This window comes from Phalacrocorax carbo, chromosome 6, assembly GCF_963921805.1.
Source record: "Phalacrocorax carbo chromosome 6, bPhaCar2.1, whole genome shotgun sequence".
Lineage (NCBI taxonomy): Eukaryota > Metazoa > Chordata > Aves > Suliformes > Phalacrocoracidae > Phalacrocorax > Phalacrocorax carbo.
In genome coordinates, this window is record NC_087518.1 from 20644470 (window position 1) to 20659949 (window position 15480).

The window sequence follows — 15480 nt, forward strand, 5'->3', positions numbered from 1 at the left end:
TTGTATTCTCTAATCTCAACTCACTCCTAAAGCAGTGACAAAGTCCTTATCTGAGCTAAACCGTAGATACTGATGTAATGTGCTGCACAGGGAAGTCAATGGAGAGGTGTCTACTAACCAAGAGGTAGAACTGTACAGTCTCAGACACCGTGGAAAAAAGCCAAGTGCCCTGTCTTTGCAGCTCTCTCCAAAGACAGCATTCCTAACTTCCTCTTCAAGCTCTTTGTAAATGCATTGCTTCTCCTTCATACAATTTTTTTTAACCTCTAACTAAAGCCCTGCAAATGCTCTGGGGCACGAGAAAGCTCTTTAAGGTCATGTTATTGCACAGCAATAGTAGGGACATATGCTCCAGCTACTTCTCACTGTAATGAGAGCTGTTGTGAAACCGCTGCCTGAAACTGCTGTCTCTAGTTTATCTCTGGAGCGTTGCAAGCACAGACGAGGTGCCGACGAACAGGTCTGCTGGCAACTGGCATGCACTCAAGTAGTCTGGATGAGGGACTTCGTAGCTCAGTGTGATCCAGTGGTCAAGGTGGGAGACTAACCAGAACTGATTCCTGCCAGCCCTGCTGCAACCTCTAGGTCTGCAGTTAGTGAGAATGCAGGCAACAGCCCTGCCCTTTGCTCTAGCACTCCTCCCCAGCCTACTGCAGCTGAAAGCACCTGTTCTGGGAGAACCATGGGAAGGGCGTGGGAACAAAACTGACCCACTTACCCTCGGGCAACTGCCTCCCCAGAAATGGGCCAGTTCCAGTCTGTACTAACTGCTGCCCGGACTCGGACTCATTTCCGTGCTTCCTTCTCTGCTGCACTTACTACACGTAAACCTAGATCACAGGTTCCTGCATGAGACAGAGGGGTGGTTTGCACTGTAACACTGGTGAAAGCTCTGGTTACCTGGGCAGTGAAGACACTTGCGGTTACAGACATGAACCAGAGTGAAACCCTGTTCCATTCCAGTTGGCAGAATCACTGTCTCATTTTGTTTTTTAAGGAGAAAGGATCCACACACTATTCTCCCCATGTTAAAAGGGAACCACTGCATAGGGACGAAACTACTCTGTGCACAAAACATTGGCTACCTGTATCAAAGCAACATGCACTCATAGGTGGTACCAAAAACAAGATAGGGAAAACCACAGAAGGTTATAAGAGGCAAGAGCTTCAGGACAAGTATTACACTTAAGGATCTTCAGCCACTGAGCAAATACATGCTCCTCTCTGCAGCCACTGCCATGAGAGCCAACACAGTGCAACACAGCTCTCTGATCACATACTTACACGTTTGCAGCGCCAAAACTCTGGGCACGGAGTGTACTCAAGGGTCACTTCTTTGCCACCGATCGAAAGAGTTCCCTGTTGAGACAAGGGGGTCAATGACGAATGAGCCCAGCGCACAGACTACTCAGAGGCAAAGAAAGGGGTTTAAGCTCTGGTTCCTAAAGGTTTTGCAAGTGAAGGAGGGTGAACGGGGAGAAAGTCTCCCAGTTCAGTTAGCTGGAGCTTTGCCATGGAACTGGAAGGGAAACTGCCTGTGCCCTGCTCTAGCACGGGGCTACAAAGCTGCTTGTTAGCTCCAGAGAAACCAGGCAGAAGATGCTTTGCCACCTCCCAGGAAGAGCAGAGACGGTAACCAGAGCACAAGAGGGAAACTGCTTTAACTTGCTTTGTCCACATGCTGGAAAGGGGCAGCTGGACAGACTCCTTCACACCAGCCACCACCAGGCTGGCCACAGGGGAGCTACTTGAGGAGGAATACAATGAAAAATGCCACTGAGGTGAGAGAATTTTCATAATTGGGTTAGTCTTCATGTCACTCATTAAACCCTGGCTTTCCTTCAGGGAAGTATGCCAGCATGTGGCAAGGCCACTGGCTCCGCAGCCAGTCCTTGATGGGGCTGGCCTCGAGCACCTGTGCAGCAGCAGCACTGCCTACAAAGACATACTGCTTTCAGCTCCACACATCACGCTTTGGAGAGATATCAGGAGCCCAACAAATCCACAAGCTTTGCTGAAATTCAGATAATTTAAGGCAGAAATGAGGTCATAGGTGCAAGTCCCTCAGCTCCTGCCCAGAGCTGCCCATAAAAGCAGTAAGCAGCAAGGATTCCTGGTGGATCTCATCTGGCATGGACAACAGACCATGCCTGGGCATGCAGGATACAGGCCGAGCTACAAATGCACGAAGCCATGAGACATCTCATGTCATTGGAGGCACTGCCAGACCAGGCAGTCTGTGTTTCCAAATACCATAATATTAGATTTGGTGACAATAATGAGACTCAGATCCAGGTCTCCCAAGTCCCAGGAGAGCAGACGCTTTTCTGGCCCGTTGCTGGATGGTACATACAGATGTCAGGAAATTGTAAATGGCCCCAAGCTATTCTGGAGAACTCTGATGAGTCAGAAGCTTCCCAGGTACTCTGACCCAGTAGCCTAGTCATACAAAAGCCCCCAGAGCAAACCATGAACATGAGAAAACAAGTTCCCAGAGTTATTAATCAGAAGTCACGATACACCCATGCATAAATTGCTGTGCAGAATGTGAGGGAGATGCCAGGGAATATGTAAAATAGGAGGGAAGAGTTCATGGGAGGGAATCACTCAGCAGTGGTAGAACAACAATCCTTTAACCCCTACGAAAAAACGCAGCAGAGAAAGTTGGAGACCAAAGACACTGCCCTGTAAGGTCAGGTTCCACCACCTCCCCTCTCAGCAGCCTGCCTTTTATGGACCAAGGCTGTCCTTTTCTACCAGGCCTATGTGTGTTGAATGCTTCAGGGGTTTCCCTTCTGCTACCCAGCTAGTCAAGCACTGCTTTCGAGCATGCACTTGGCATTGCCTTACAGAAAGCTGAGACATTCCTAGACCTTGCTGAGGGCTGCTGTGTGAACCCCACAGTGCTGCAACCTCAGATGCAAGGAATCTTCCCAGCTCTATTCACAGCGTGGAGTATGGCCTACTTTACATGTCCAGGAGAAGGTTTGCACCTTCTTTAAGGCATGTGAAACACAAGTGAGAAAGGCAGGAAAGCAGAAACCAAGGCTGTCCCACTAGGACTGTCGGTCCCTCTGAGATGGACATGCTCGCTCTCCCAGGCAGGGCACACATCACATCACACACTCAAGAGATAGGCAGTGCCAGAAGAGCAGGCTAGAAATGCCCATGTCTGCCTCAGGACCCATTGAGCACAGGCAGGGAGAGAAGGCAGGGTGCACATTCTCACAAGCAGATCTGCAGCCACTTCATGAGCTCAGGAAAATCCTTGGAAACACAGCTCCTCAGCAGGCAGTTGCAGCCCTGCCTATGAGCTCAGGAGACAAGGACAACTAGGTCTGAAGACACTTCCTCTGGTAGGGCAATCCATCATCCTTCCACCAGCCATTGAGGATAAAACTTGCCAGAAAGTCCTAAGATTATTTTTGGTTTTATGGAAAATGGTTTTTAAGTGCATGTGGTGCTGGTCTCTACTGCAAATTCAGTTCTCAGAGACTGCAGAAAGTGTCACTTACATAATTACTCCTTAATTTCCTTAAGACCCTGCTGATTGCCTGCTCACTTTTTCAACAAGCTCTCTCTTACTGATTTCTTCTTGATGAAGTAATTTTCAAGGTCGCAATCATCATTTAACACACCAAAATGAGTCCTTCATTTAGGATACACTTTGTAAGGATTCAGTGACTTTAAATTCCTCATTCCCCCATTTTGTTACTAGATTCCATCCCAAATATTTTCAGAACTTTTATTTCCTCTAGTCCCTGCCACTGCTTCTTCTTCTTCATCTATATCTTCTTCCTTTTCTCTGCAAAATGTTTTAGATAATACTCTAATTTTCAGTTCACCACTTTCAGTTGAGCAGATCTTTGTGAAACCATGAAGATTTTCTGAGAACTTCAGGGAACAGTGCTAGGGAGGGAAAAAAAAAAGTACACCCAAGGTATGCCACATGTACTGTCTGGTACCCAGACTGTAACAATCTCTTCCATATTCACGCATTTTATCCTAGACCTGTCTCACCGACTCACCTGCACTATGCCTGTTAATTCTCCTTGTGGATTTTCAATATCTAGTACTTCTGAGTAGCGTGGCCTTTTCTTTCCAAATCAGTATGCTACAGAAATGTCTCTCTGGCCTGCCCAGTCAGGAACTTCCCGCTCAAAACTAGCAGTAAACACAGAGTTGACTCACCAGTGAAGGGTTTAAAAGGCAGCAAAGCTCTGCAGTACTAGAGCACTGAGCTCTCAGCCATGGAAATGCCTAGATTTCCAAGGGCACGAGCAGATTCCGCTGCTTTGTCTGAATTGCCAAATTAATCAAAACAGAGCATCAGCACTTTTCTGCTGGGAGCAGCGTTTTATGCTACTGTTCAATATTTTTCAAACACAGTTATACATGTTTTTTTCGCTTAGAGGTTTGTTGGAGATATAATACTGGATTCTAGTCTAAGTGACACAATTCAGTACAAGCCATTTCAGCTAAAGCAACTAAAAAATCTGCATCATCTAAAATAATAGCCAATGGCCTACGATGTAAATATTACTGTCAGTAGACTGATCAACTGAGCAATCCCATCAATAAGTGGTTCTAGAGAGCAATGCCACAAAACTGTAAAGCCTATTTGCAGAAAGCACACACAGCAAGTAGCAATGTCCTGAAGCACTTCACTGAGCAGGGATAAAACCCAGAAGAACAAGTTACTTTAAGAGAGAGAAAGAAAAAGGGAAAATCCTTTAGCCATGATATCCACCAGTGATTAAGTCTGTCTACTTGGAGACTGCACGTCAGCTGGGCATAAGGTTTTGGCAATGAAACTCTGTTTTTACTAGAGCAGCTTCCAAGCTCTTTGTCAGCAAAGGCAGTTAAACCAGAAGCATTAAAAGAATATAAAAAAGATCCAAGTGGTAAAGGTAACACTAGCTGTAAGAAAAAAACTAGACCACACTCCTAGCACACATAATGCCTGCTCATGAGACCAGTTTTATGTCATCTCTAGTTTAACCTCTTTGCAGTCATACTACTTTACCAAGGAAAGAACTCACCTCCTGCTCCAAACAGAGCACAGCTAACTCACATGGGCAGGAAAAGTTGTCCATGCTACCAAGTAGCGCAGGTGTGTGAGCACAGATAGCTTTGATAACGCTTTCCGAGGAAGCAACGCAGCTACTGACAGGGACAGGAGACAGACTGCCCCAGGTCAGGCATGGCACAAGTTACCCACTTCAGCTGCTCATCTCTCAATTAACATTTACAGTTGGCATGCTGGTATTTTTCATGCTTGTTGACAGCCTCCTAATGATGATGACTGGGGGTTGAGGAGGGGGAGAACTCATCAAAAAAGTACCTCTATGCTTTCCAAGACCGAGATGACAGAAGAATACAAACCATCAATGTCAAAGTTTTTGCTATTTCTTTGAAAAAAACTTAGAGCATCTAAGAGTGACCTAGAATTTTGGAAGGTGGAGAGCTTTTGGAGCACGGCACACTCCCTCAAATCAAACCAGGCTTCTGCTTTAACTGAATATGACCAAACATTAAAACCTTCAGTAAAATCTCACTTTGGAGCCTCTTAACAATTTGCTGACAGCCCTCCAAGCATTCTACCCCATGGGTCATGCTTCAGCAGCTACCACTGGGGCTGCCAAACCACACAGAGATGTGGATGTAGCGACTAGTGCCACTGGGGATTGCTATGGAGGAAGCATGCTCTGGCTCTTCCAGTGGGATGGTAACTGCATGCCATGGTCCCTTGCCACAAGAAAGGCCATGGATACCTGTCTCAGGGGAATAGCAATTGTCAGTCTCAGCTTCACAGATCACATATCTGGAACGGTATGGATCGTTTCTGGAACAGAACCAAGGCTCAGATCTGGAGCCTCCAAATCCACAAGGATTAGTAAGTGAAAGTTTTCTCCTTGGCTACAACCACAGAGCAGCAACCAAGGGAGCGCAGGAAGCACTGTCCCCACACTCCTCCAAGGAGGTGCCTGCACCATGAGCAAATCACATTCAGATCTCCTCCAGCAGCTGGCTCGTGCACAAAACCAAACACCACTTCAGCTAATTATTTCCTTATATTGTTCATAGTTTGATTAAATGGAAAATATCTGTGCCACGAACTGAAAGGTTCTGGTATCCTTCTTGCTGAGTAACAACCAAGTCAGAAGACTGCCATGGTTCCACATGCTAAAAATTAACTGAAAATATCATTCGCAAACAGATATAAAATTGCATACAAAGATTATAACAAAATGCTTACGGGCAGCATAGCAAAGCAGTCCCATTAAAATACCAGAATTAACCTCGTTTACATGATGTTAATTCTGCCCTCTTATGCATATTTACTATAATTAGGATGGTTATTAAAAAATCTTTATACATACATAATTTTAAAATTATTTAAACCAATTAATGACTAGTGTTTATTGCTTTGGGGAGCCTTGGATAGTACCCCAGGAGGCAGCCTGCGAATACAGAGGGAGCCCACAGTCCCAGCAGCACTTCCTAGAACAGCAAGCTCTCACCATCCTCAGGGTATTTTCCAGTCCTGGCCTCCAAATGTACTGGATGGCATAGCACAGGGAAACAAGCGGCTGACAGCAGAAGTTGGGTTACCTAATTGTAACCGCAAATCAGACTGCTTTCAGGTTTTTCTCCTATTTGACTATGGATTATAAATGCAAATTTAACAACCCCAACCTTAACAAAATGTAAATTACATAACTGCATCCTATTTCACTGGCATGGTTCTCATCTTTGTGCAGAGGCTGGAGGGAAGCTGGCAGAGAGAGCACAAGGCTCTCTCCCTTAAGTTATTCATCTTCAGATAAAGCAGTTAGACAGGGTCAAACACCAAAGGTCCCTCTAACCCACACATACCTAGCTGTTCATATAATTCAGGAAGAAGCAGCTTCCCAGGATGGAGCAAGGGCCAACACCAAGTCATCTGGGAGGATAAGAAACCAGCTGGATATATTTCAAAACAAGATCATCCCAGCCACAGAAACTGGCTTCTCATCTTATTTTTTCCATATGCTGAAGTTTTTATCTCGGAGCTCCTTGGCAGCTGCTGTACCAAGGGACTCAACTCTACAGAGCAACAGGCAGTACATCTGCTTACCTTTGACAAAACGCAGATGAGAAAGCTGTGAACTCAAAAACCAGAATCTATCTGTAATTAAACATTTAGAAAACAGAGTGTGACATGGAAAAATGAAGAAAAGAGAGCAATCTAGCCTGCTGCAGGGTATTGCAGCAATCTGGCATTTCCTACAGGAACAGTTAACTACAAGCAAAGTCTTAGTGTACTGGGACTTTCTGCAAGGCTCTCAGCCCCCTTCTCCAGCTCCCTAACCATTTGCAGCTCAGGGACTTCTTTTTATTGGCCTGACCTATCAGTGTCCAGCACTCTACTGCTGAGTAGCTGACAGCCAAGGCAGAAGATTCAAGATATACAGTGGAAAAGGATGGTCTGACAAGCCGTGGATCCTGGGGAAATGGTTACATCACCAAGTGGACCCAAACAACCTTGCTGTGTATTATTATGACACGTCTCTATCAAGACTAGCACTGAGATGAATCTTGCACAATAGTTGTGTTAGTGTGGTCACCTGGAAACGAGGATGTCTGGCTCCTGAGCATCAGCGATGCTTGGAGCTCAAGAGCATGTGGCATCACTTCAAACAGTTTTGCAGTAAGACATTCATTTCAACAGTGATCTGATGCCAACCAGCATGGCATGGCCAGGCCTCATGATCTTCAAGGTCAGAGGAAGCCTGAGACCAAGAGCCCAAAGATGTCATCAACAATCCTGAGTTAATGGAACATAGTTTCGGGCACACAACTGACGGGCATGTTAAACAAAATTGTCACTAACAGAGAACTGAGGCATTAGGAGGATAACTTAGAGAGTCCTAAAGATGCAGTAGCTAAATATAACAGATTAAGATGCTATAAAAGGATTATTTTATCCCAGAGAGCACTCAGTGCCTCTTTTTCAAACTCCTTTCATACAAAACACATTACCTACTTGCACCAGGACTGTCCACCATGACATACAAGTTTCCATTTCTACTTACTCCCAAGACAGCCTTCCCCAGGCCTCCCTTTCTATGTGGTTATCTAGGTCATTTGTCCTTGAGCAGAAGGTGCCAGTCTGCATGCTTTAAGTACCTTATTTCCTCAGACACCCAATCTAGCCTGCTGAGACACCTCCAGTTTTCTTCCTACGATATCTAAATTCCCTGGATACCAGCCATACTCTTTCTAAGCAAGTCCCAGTATCTTTCTGTAACTCACCTCCCCCCACTGACATTCTTTTCGCAAACATACACAGGAATTACCTTTCAGACTATGCCAGCTCTCTACATTTTATTGTCTGAATTCTGAACTCCAATTCATTTCCAAGTTAGGACTCTTAAATGCTTATCTTTTAAACACAGCATTTGCTTCACTTTGCACTTGTCAGCACACTCAGTCCTGCTCTGAGAACACCACCAAAACAGTTGGTACAGGTAAGCACCCAATTACGGCTCCAGGAAGGATAACAGCAACGTGCCGCAGCTTGAGAAAACATACAATGTGCCTAGACCTTCACATGCTCTAGAGCCAGCTTTGGGTGGTAGGTGATATGAATTGCTTCTGGATTTCACCCTATAAGGAGATTTCAACACACCTGAATTTTCTCTTTGATCCAGTGAAGCACAGTGGACCTTTTATCTGCCACTTAAAGCCCTAATGTCTCCCTCTCCAGCTAATTCTAACCTTTAGCTTCCCTCACCCCTCTGAAGAGGGCACCTTTGCATTATAGGATCACTGGAAAAATGTGGAAATTTTAAAACGAAAGCCTTTCCTATACAGTACAAAGATGTCAGAAGAGGATTTCTAGAGTTCAGACAGTGAGGGTCTGGGGCATCAGAAGATAACAGCTCAAAGAGGGACAAGGTTTATGCTCTGGTGCTACTGGCTGTGCTCCCATTCCACAGCTAAAGAGAAGCATGGGTGGCTAAGGACTTATTACACGGTAAGCTAAGAAGGTCATGCATATGACCTTCCTTAATGGTTGGACTCATTATCTTAAATGTGTTTTCCAACTACATCATTCTATGATTCTATATCAAACACTTGTTCCCATGTCCAAGAAAGTATGAATCAGACTGAACCCTCTATTTGAAAAGTATACTAAAAATCTATCAATAAAAAACCTATAGATACTTAAGAGTATTTAAATATTTAGCATATCGGGTATCATTATTCATAGATGGTTCAAGGAAATGGTCCACATGGCTCTGCCTCATCTATATTCCTTTTCTGATTCATTCAGGGTCTACTGCCTGGACACTGTGTTTGAGCAACAGCTGCTTCAAAGACTCCCTTTGCTCCCAAAACAGGGATTTCCCTTCTCTCTCTAAAATGCTGCTCCGGTACCTGAACATATTTCTCAATACTTTGTTATATGGCCACCTTCTTCCTCAAAGGTCATCTAATCTCCTAACGCTGTTAAACAATATAAAGATTAAGCATGTTAGAACAATGCACTAATCCATCCCAGGACCTTCCTGTGCATTTCCCCCCAGGGGTACCTTACCATTGGCAATGGTCATAAGGAAGATGGAAGAACAATGAAGAAAGGACCAGCCCCTTACTCATAGATTTGAAGCATAATATCAAAACATTAAAGAGCGATCCCAATGCAAAATTATGCTGGAAAAAAGCCACGCTGGAAAGCTCTGCCTTAAAGGGGTAAATTTATTCCTAGACAATTCACCGTACTTGATTGAGCATTTAAAGATCCCACACCCAAACAAAAGTGTATCCTTTTACTGGAGCATGTAACCATGGGATTACACACTGATTCCAACACAGCTTGACCTGTGTAGTGACCAGAGCACAGTATATATTCTGCGCAACAGCAAACACTCACTAAAAACATGCCAACTGTAAATGGGGAAGAGGGCAGTTCAAAGGCTTCCCCAGACATGCCTCCAAACTCATTTCTGCATCCACTGAATTAAACGCTCTGAGCCTTCTCTCAGCACTCTGGCAATGCTTCCTCTACAGCCAGTGCTCAGGCAAGCTCCCTGAAGGACAGCCTCTTGTCACAAGGGAAAGACCCAAAAGCCCCAAGAAGAGGCAGCAGCTCTGGATGAAAACAGGGTTTTGTCCTGGGAGACTTCATTTCTCAACACTCCTGAATTCCCAGTTAATGGCAAAAGTGGGTGCCTGATGCTGACTTCAAAAGGGTAAGAGAAAGAACCCAGCCAGTTGCCATGGGGAAATGCACCAGCAGTACAACACTTACCTGTGCTATCTCAATGATGATTCCCAGCATGTCACCATGACCTTGAGGTGGCTTGTCCAAAAGCTAAATCCAGATCCTTAACAGTCACACCCGGACAGAACCACAAGGCAGCTGGCAAATCTTCAGGCTGGCACCTGTACTGATTTCTACCTCTGAGCAGGTGCTGCCTCTTAAGAGAGCTCTTCTTAGGAGGTGATTTGGAAAACAGCTGCTTTAACCTCTTTGGTCAGTATTTGCCCAAGAAATCTGGCACAGTGTGACAACAGAGCTATCTGAGCCCTTTGGAAGGAAATAAGTTTCTCCTGCCAGCCTGACTTGGGTGCAATGTAACACTAGTGGGTGCCACAGCTCCCCCAGAGGATCCAGCAGCTCTTCCTTTACAGGAGCACTGAGGTTTAAGAGGTTCATCCTGGCAACAGCACTGCACAACATCCAGAGGTACATCCAGATCCTTCCCTCCTGGCCAATTCCCAGAACTGCTGAAGAAATTAGCTTAGTGCCTTGTCAGGGTGCAAGAGGCAGAAGCAGCGACTCTCCCATGTGAATATCCAGGCTCTGAGGCTGCAGTAGCTGACCTCAGCTCTTCAAGAGTCTACCCAGAGAGGTGAGTGTGCAGGAGAACAGTCCCAACAATAACCCTGACACTGAGGAAGGAAAAGAACACAATTCCCTGCTGTGTCAGAAGTGTCTCCCAGCTTGGCTGAATTCCTAAGGGATTGGGAAACAGAAAGAGCATGCACATGCATCTCCTTAAAACATCAAATAAGCAGCACAGTAGCAGGTAGCTGAAGTATTGCCACTTGGACCTCTTGTAGGACTCCAGTACCCAGGAATGTATTAAGCCAGGCAGCAACATGTGGCTCAGTACAGAGCCTGGCCTGTGCAGACCAAGGGCAGGCAGAGACAGAGGTTCTGCCTGCAGCTCCTTGTGTGCAGCCGCTCATCTCTCAGCAGCAAGCACTGGAGCACCAGAGAGGTGATGCTTTCAGCTGCTCCTCTTAACATCAGATGGATCAATCATTTGCCTGTCACTAAGAGATGTCTATTAAATATTTTGGAATTCACTTCTTACATTTAATGATGGGCCCACTACACACCAGAAAGAAGAAAACCAGACAAGCTAAGTTAGTGCAATGGGCAGAGAAGCAGGCAGTAGTAGAGGACAAACACTGATCTCACATGGACCAGGCACAAAAGGATGCCTTGTCAGGGGGGTGGCGGGGGAAACCCCACCACCAAAAACGCACGCAAAAAAAAACCCCAAACCACCCCAGCTCTCTTCCCCAGTGTTATCAGAAGTTGGGAAGAATCAATCAGGCTTTCAAAAACCTAGGACTATAAACAGTAAAATATGTTAGTCATCATACCATTAATGTACAGCTTCGCACCATGAGACAGCTTCTTATTGAGACTTCTCAATCTGATTTTACATATATGAAAATACATCTTGGGATTCTGAGGACTTAAAATTACTTTCCTTGTTAACTCTGCTCCTGAGATCCTTGATGGAAAAGTACATCAAATGTTTGCTTGGGCTTTTACTGCCATCCTGGCTCAAATCTGTTACAGGAAGCCCATCTGAATATTGCTTATTTCCTGCTAAGACATGGACTGTACATCACAAAAACTAAGATTTCTCCTGCTGTCTATGAAAACAGGAGACAATTACTTTCATCCTCTTGTTCTAAAGATGACAGTTTCAGAAATTTAAATACTAAAATCTCACATTTCCAGCTTTATAGCTTTGACCCTCTTTAAAAATGTAATTCATTACATGATGCATTTGATTTTAGACCCCTGTCCTTTGTGGAATCTATCCTGGAAGCTGTTTGTTCATCCTGTGGAAGACATAACTAACTGAACTCATAGGTGGCCTGAAGTGATGGAGGTGCAGGAGGACACTTGGATGCAACATCTAGTAGTTGTCAATGCATACACACAGTGCAACAGCACAGCAAAACAAACCTTAAGGCAGAATGCTACTTTACATCAGACACTTCACTGCAACAAGTCAACCACACATTGTACAGCTTCTCTCACTGCAGAAAGAAACCAGAAAGAACTTTCTACCTCCCTGCTTTGTCTCCTTGTACAAAATGGCTTCAGGATCTTCCCCCATTGCCCTCTTCTGGGAGCAAGCGTAACCAAAGATTCAGTAAACTGGTCACAGTGGTACTGAGGACCTCTCAGTTGCTGTCCCATTCACACATGTTGAGTTAAACAGGTTGCCAGATATAATGCAAGAAGAAGCTCTCCCCTCTAAAATGAGAGAGGATCAGGAGAAGTTTGTGCGCATTTCCTTGGAAGTGCAGAGGGCTGCCATCACCCTTGGAGCTCTTCCACCTAAGGTGTTTTCTTGTCTTGCATAGATGCAAAATGACAGCAACCCTCCTAATACCCGAACCTGTAGCATACAGTGTTTCTTGTGATCTCTGTAGGTATTAAAGCTTAATAAGAGTCTTGTCTTGAAGGTGCCCTGTGGCTTGCAGGGGAACGGGGCGGATAACAACTGTGTCCTTTCGTGTTAAATACCTGTTTCCTTGTTGCCTGTAATTGATAGATAATGATACAATAGTCTACTCAGGCGTACCAGCCCCCATTTTCCACTGTAATCGGGTTTAATTTCTAGTCAAGAACATTAACAGCTCAGTTACAGTCAAATTGAAACAGAAATTCACAAATAAAAGTTGCTGACTTCCATAGTTTTGATCTTGCATCTTCAAACTTGAAACATCTGAATTTAATCTTTTACTTCCGTGAATCTCATAACCTGAGCAGAAAATGGAAAAATTCAAGGTACTCTTTTTGAACGTACCCCAATTCAAGGTAGCCAAACTTCCATGATTTACACCAAAAAGATCCAACATTAACTCAAACTGGAAAGAAAACAGACTAAAATCCACATCTGAAGGGAATTCCAGCTCTCTCTCACCATCATGACTTAGTTATAAAAAAAAAAAAAAGAAACCCAACATAGTTTCTGCAGAAAAGCAGGCAGACCATTGCTCTTCTAAGAGAAGGAATCAGTGCTTCTGCCTTTCTTAAGCCCAGGGAGCGTGCAGTTTGACTTTTTCTTTTTTTTTTCAGTATCTAGACTCAACCTTTACCTTCCTGTTCAAGCAATCCAACATCAACAGTGAACCAAATAATGGAAAAAGCAATCATCGCCAAGATACCACAAAATCACGAACAAACAGTTCTGACACTGTTCACTCATCAAGTGAAAATTGCAACAATGTTTTGGTGTGCTCCCACTTATCAAAACAGTTGAGAAGGAGTCTTAACACTATAATCTGGCTCTTATGCTCGTAAAGTATATTGGGTGTTCCCTTCGGTGTTGCTGGTATTGGGCTAAGAAGGACTGCTGTGTGTCTCACTCACAACGACGGGTCTTGTGCAAACCATTATAGCAAAACCGTGATAGAAAACAGTCTTGCTCTGGAAATGAAAGTTTTGGTGTGCTCACCGAAACGCCTTTATTCATGTAAAGTGAACCCATACAGACATTTCCCTCTCACTGCCTCTGTGTCTCCTTTAAGTAACTTCAGTTATATCATCAACACCATCCACTTCCAAGAGTGCAGAGGGAATTTCTGATAGTGCATCTGCACTTCTGTTAGTCACCAGCTTACTTAAAGGATGACTTCCAAAGCATAAAAGCAAATTAGTGGCATGAGTCCTACTAACTTTTGTATAGGAGCTTGATCAAGGGATTTTACATCTTAATCCAAAATCACCTTCTGACTATGTACACAGCCTTTCAATTGTGGCAATACACTATCTGTCCTACAGCTGATTTACCATACTCCTTTGAAGCACTTTGATGCTACAATGATAAACACCTTCCAAATGGTTTCACAAGAATATATTTAGAGCTTCTACAGATCTTCATAGAAAATCAACCAATCATGAATGTAAACACGATAAAAATGTACAATCTGTGAGTAAGAGCAGCGAGCAGTAAAACATTGCTCTTCGTTTTAAGGTGAAACCGCACCTACACATAGCATCTGTGACTAAGATTTCCTCATTGTCACACAGATGTTCCATTACACAGACAGGGTAACAACTGTAACCTGCATATGCATCCAAGCACTACTTCAAATGCTTTCTAGCTCAAGGAAAAAATCTCACCTACAAATGAATTCAAAGGATTAGTGTGCCAGATGCCATGTCACTCAGGAAAATGCTTCGCATGCTGACGACTACTGAAACAAAGCTATTTCTTAGGTGTTGCTCTGCCAGTGAGTGCTCTACAACACAATTTTAGCCATATGGAAGGGGTACTTACCTGTGGTACAGGTGCCACTTCGTATTCACAAGCAAAAGTTTTCAAGTACCCCTATTTTTACAACAGCCATGCTGAGCATGACCGAAGTCCAGCTGCCCAACAGTGGTTCCTCATTTTGAGCTACTAGCATAGGGAGTATCCATCCCCACACACCTTTGGATGCTGCACAGCAGCATGCAATACCCAACAGGAATGAGCAATGCACTGCAAGTACAGGTATATCACATCATATGATCAATCAGCCAGAGAGCACTGGACACTTATCCTGGCAATTACTCATGGATCAAGTTATTTAAGCAAATTTCAGGAAATCACAATTATTTCTTAACATTTGCTAGCTCAAGCTCCTGGCATTGTAAATAGAACATCTATCCCAAAGGAGAAAAACTTCATTAACATGGCATTTGAGATCTACAGGGAAAGAATGGATATTTCAGAGATACATCATCACACAGATTTGTTAATGTCAACCAGCAAAAAATCCCAACAAACCCATAACCAGAACACAAATGCCCAGGTGCCAGAGGGACAGCAGTTTCATTTTAAAGAAGGGTAGGGAGGGATGCTTTACATGGAACAACCTATTTATACAGCAGTCCAAGTGAACTTCAGCGCACAGAACAGATAATTCTGCAATAAACACCAATATCTGAGTCCTGGATAATCCTGCTGGGCCATACATCCCCAGCAGCAACCAGAGGTACTAAGGAATTCTTGCTTAAGCATCTGCCCCATGCTCCAAGCAGCTCACCCAGTAGCTGTCCTCTGGCACAATCCTGTTACAGAGCAGCAATTCAGCAGCAGCAAACGTACACAAACCTCATCACATGGGTAAGGTGAGGCTGAAGGAAAAAAGAAGGACAGGATTTTGGGATAAGAACAGGGAGGT

At 44.3% G+C, this 15480-nt stretch overlaps 1 protein-coding gene across 2 annotated transcripts in view; it reads right to left on the reverse strand.

The window, feature by feature from the left end:
• The window catches only part of RBM6 (RNA binding motif protein 6), a 59345-nt gene that overhangs the window by 14816 nt on the left and 29049 nt on the right, over positions 1-15480 (reverse strand). For both annotated transcript variants that reach the window (XM_064454137.1, XM_064454136.1), the window contains exon 7: positions 1285-1359. In XM_064454137.1, coding sequence (XP_064310207.1) covers positions 1285-1359 — 75 coding nt within the window. The remainder of the gene's footprint in view (positions 1-1284; positions 1360-15480) is intronic.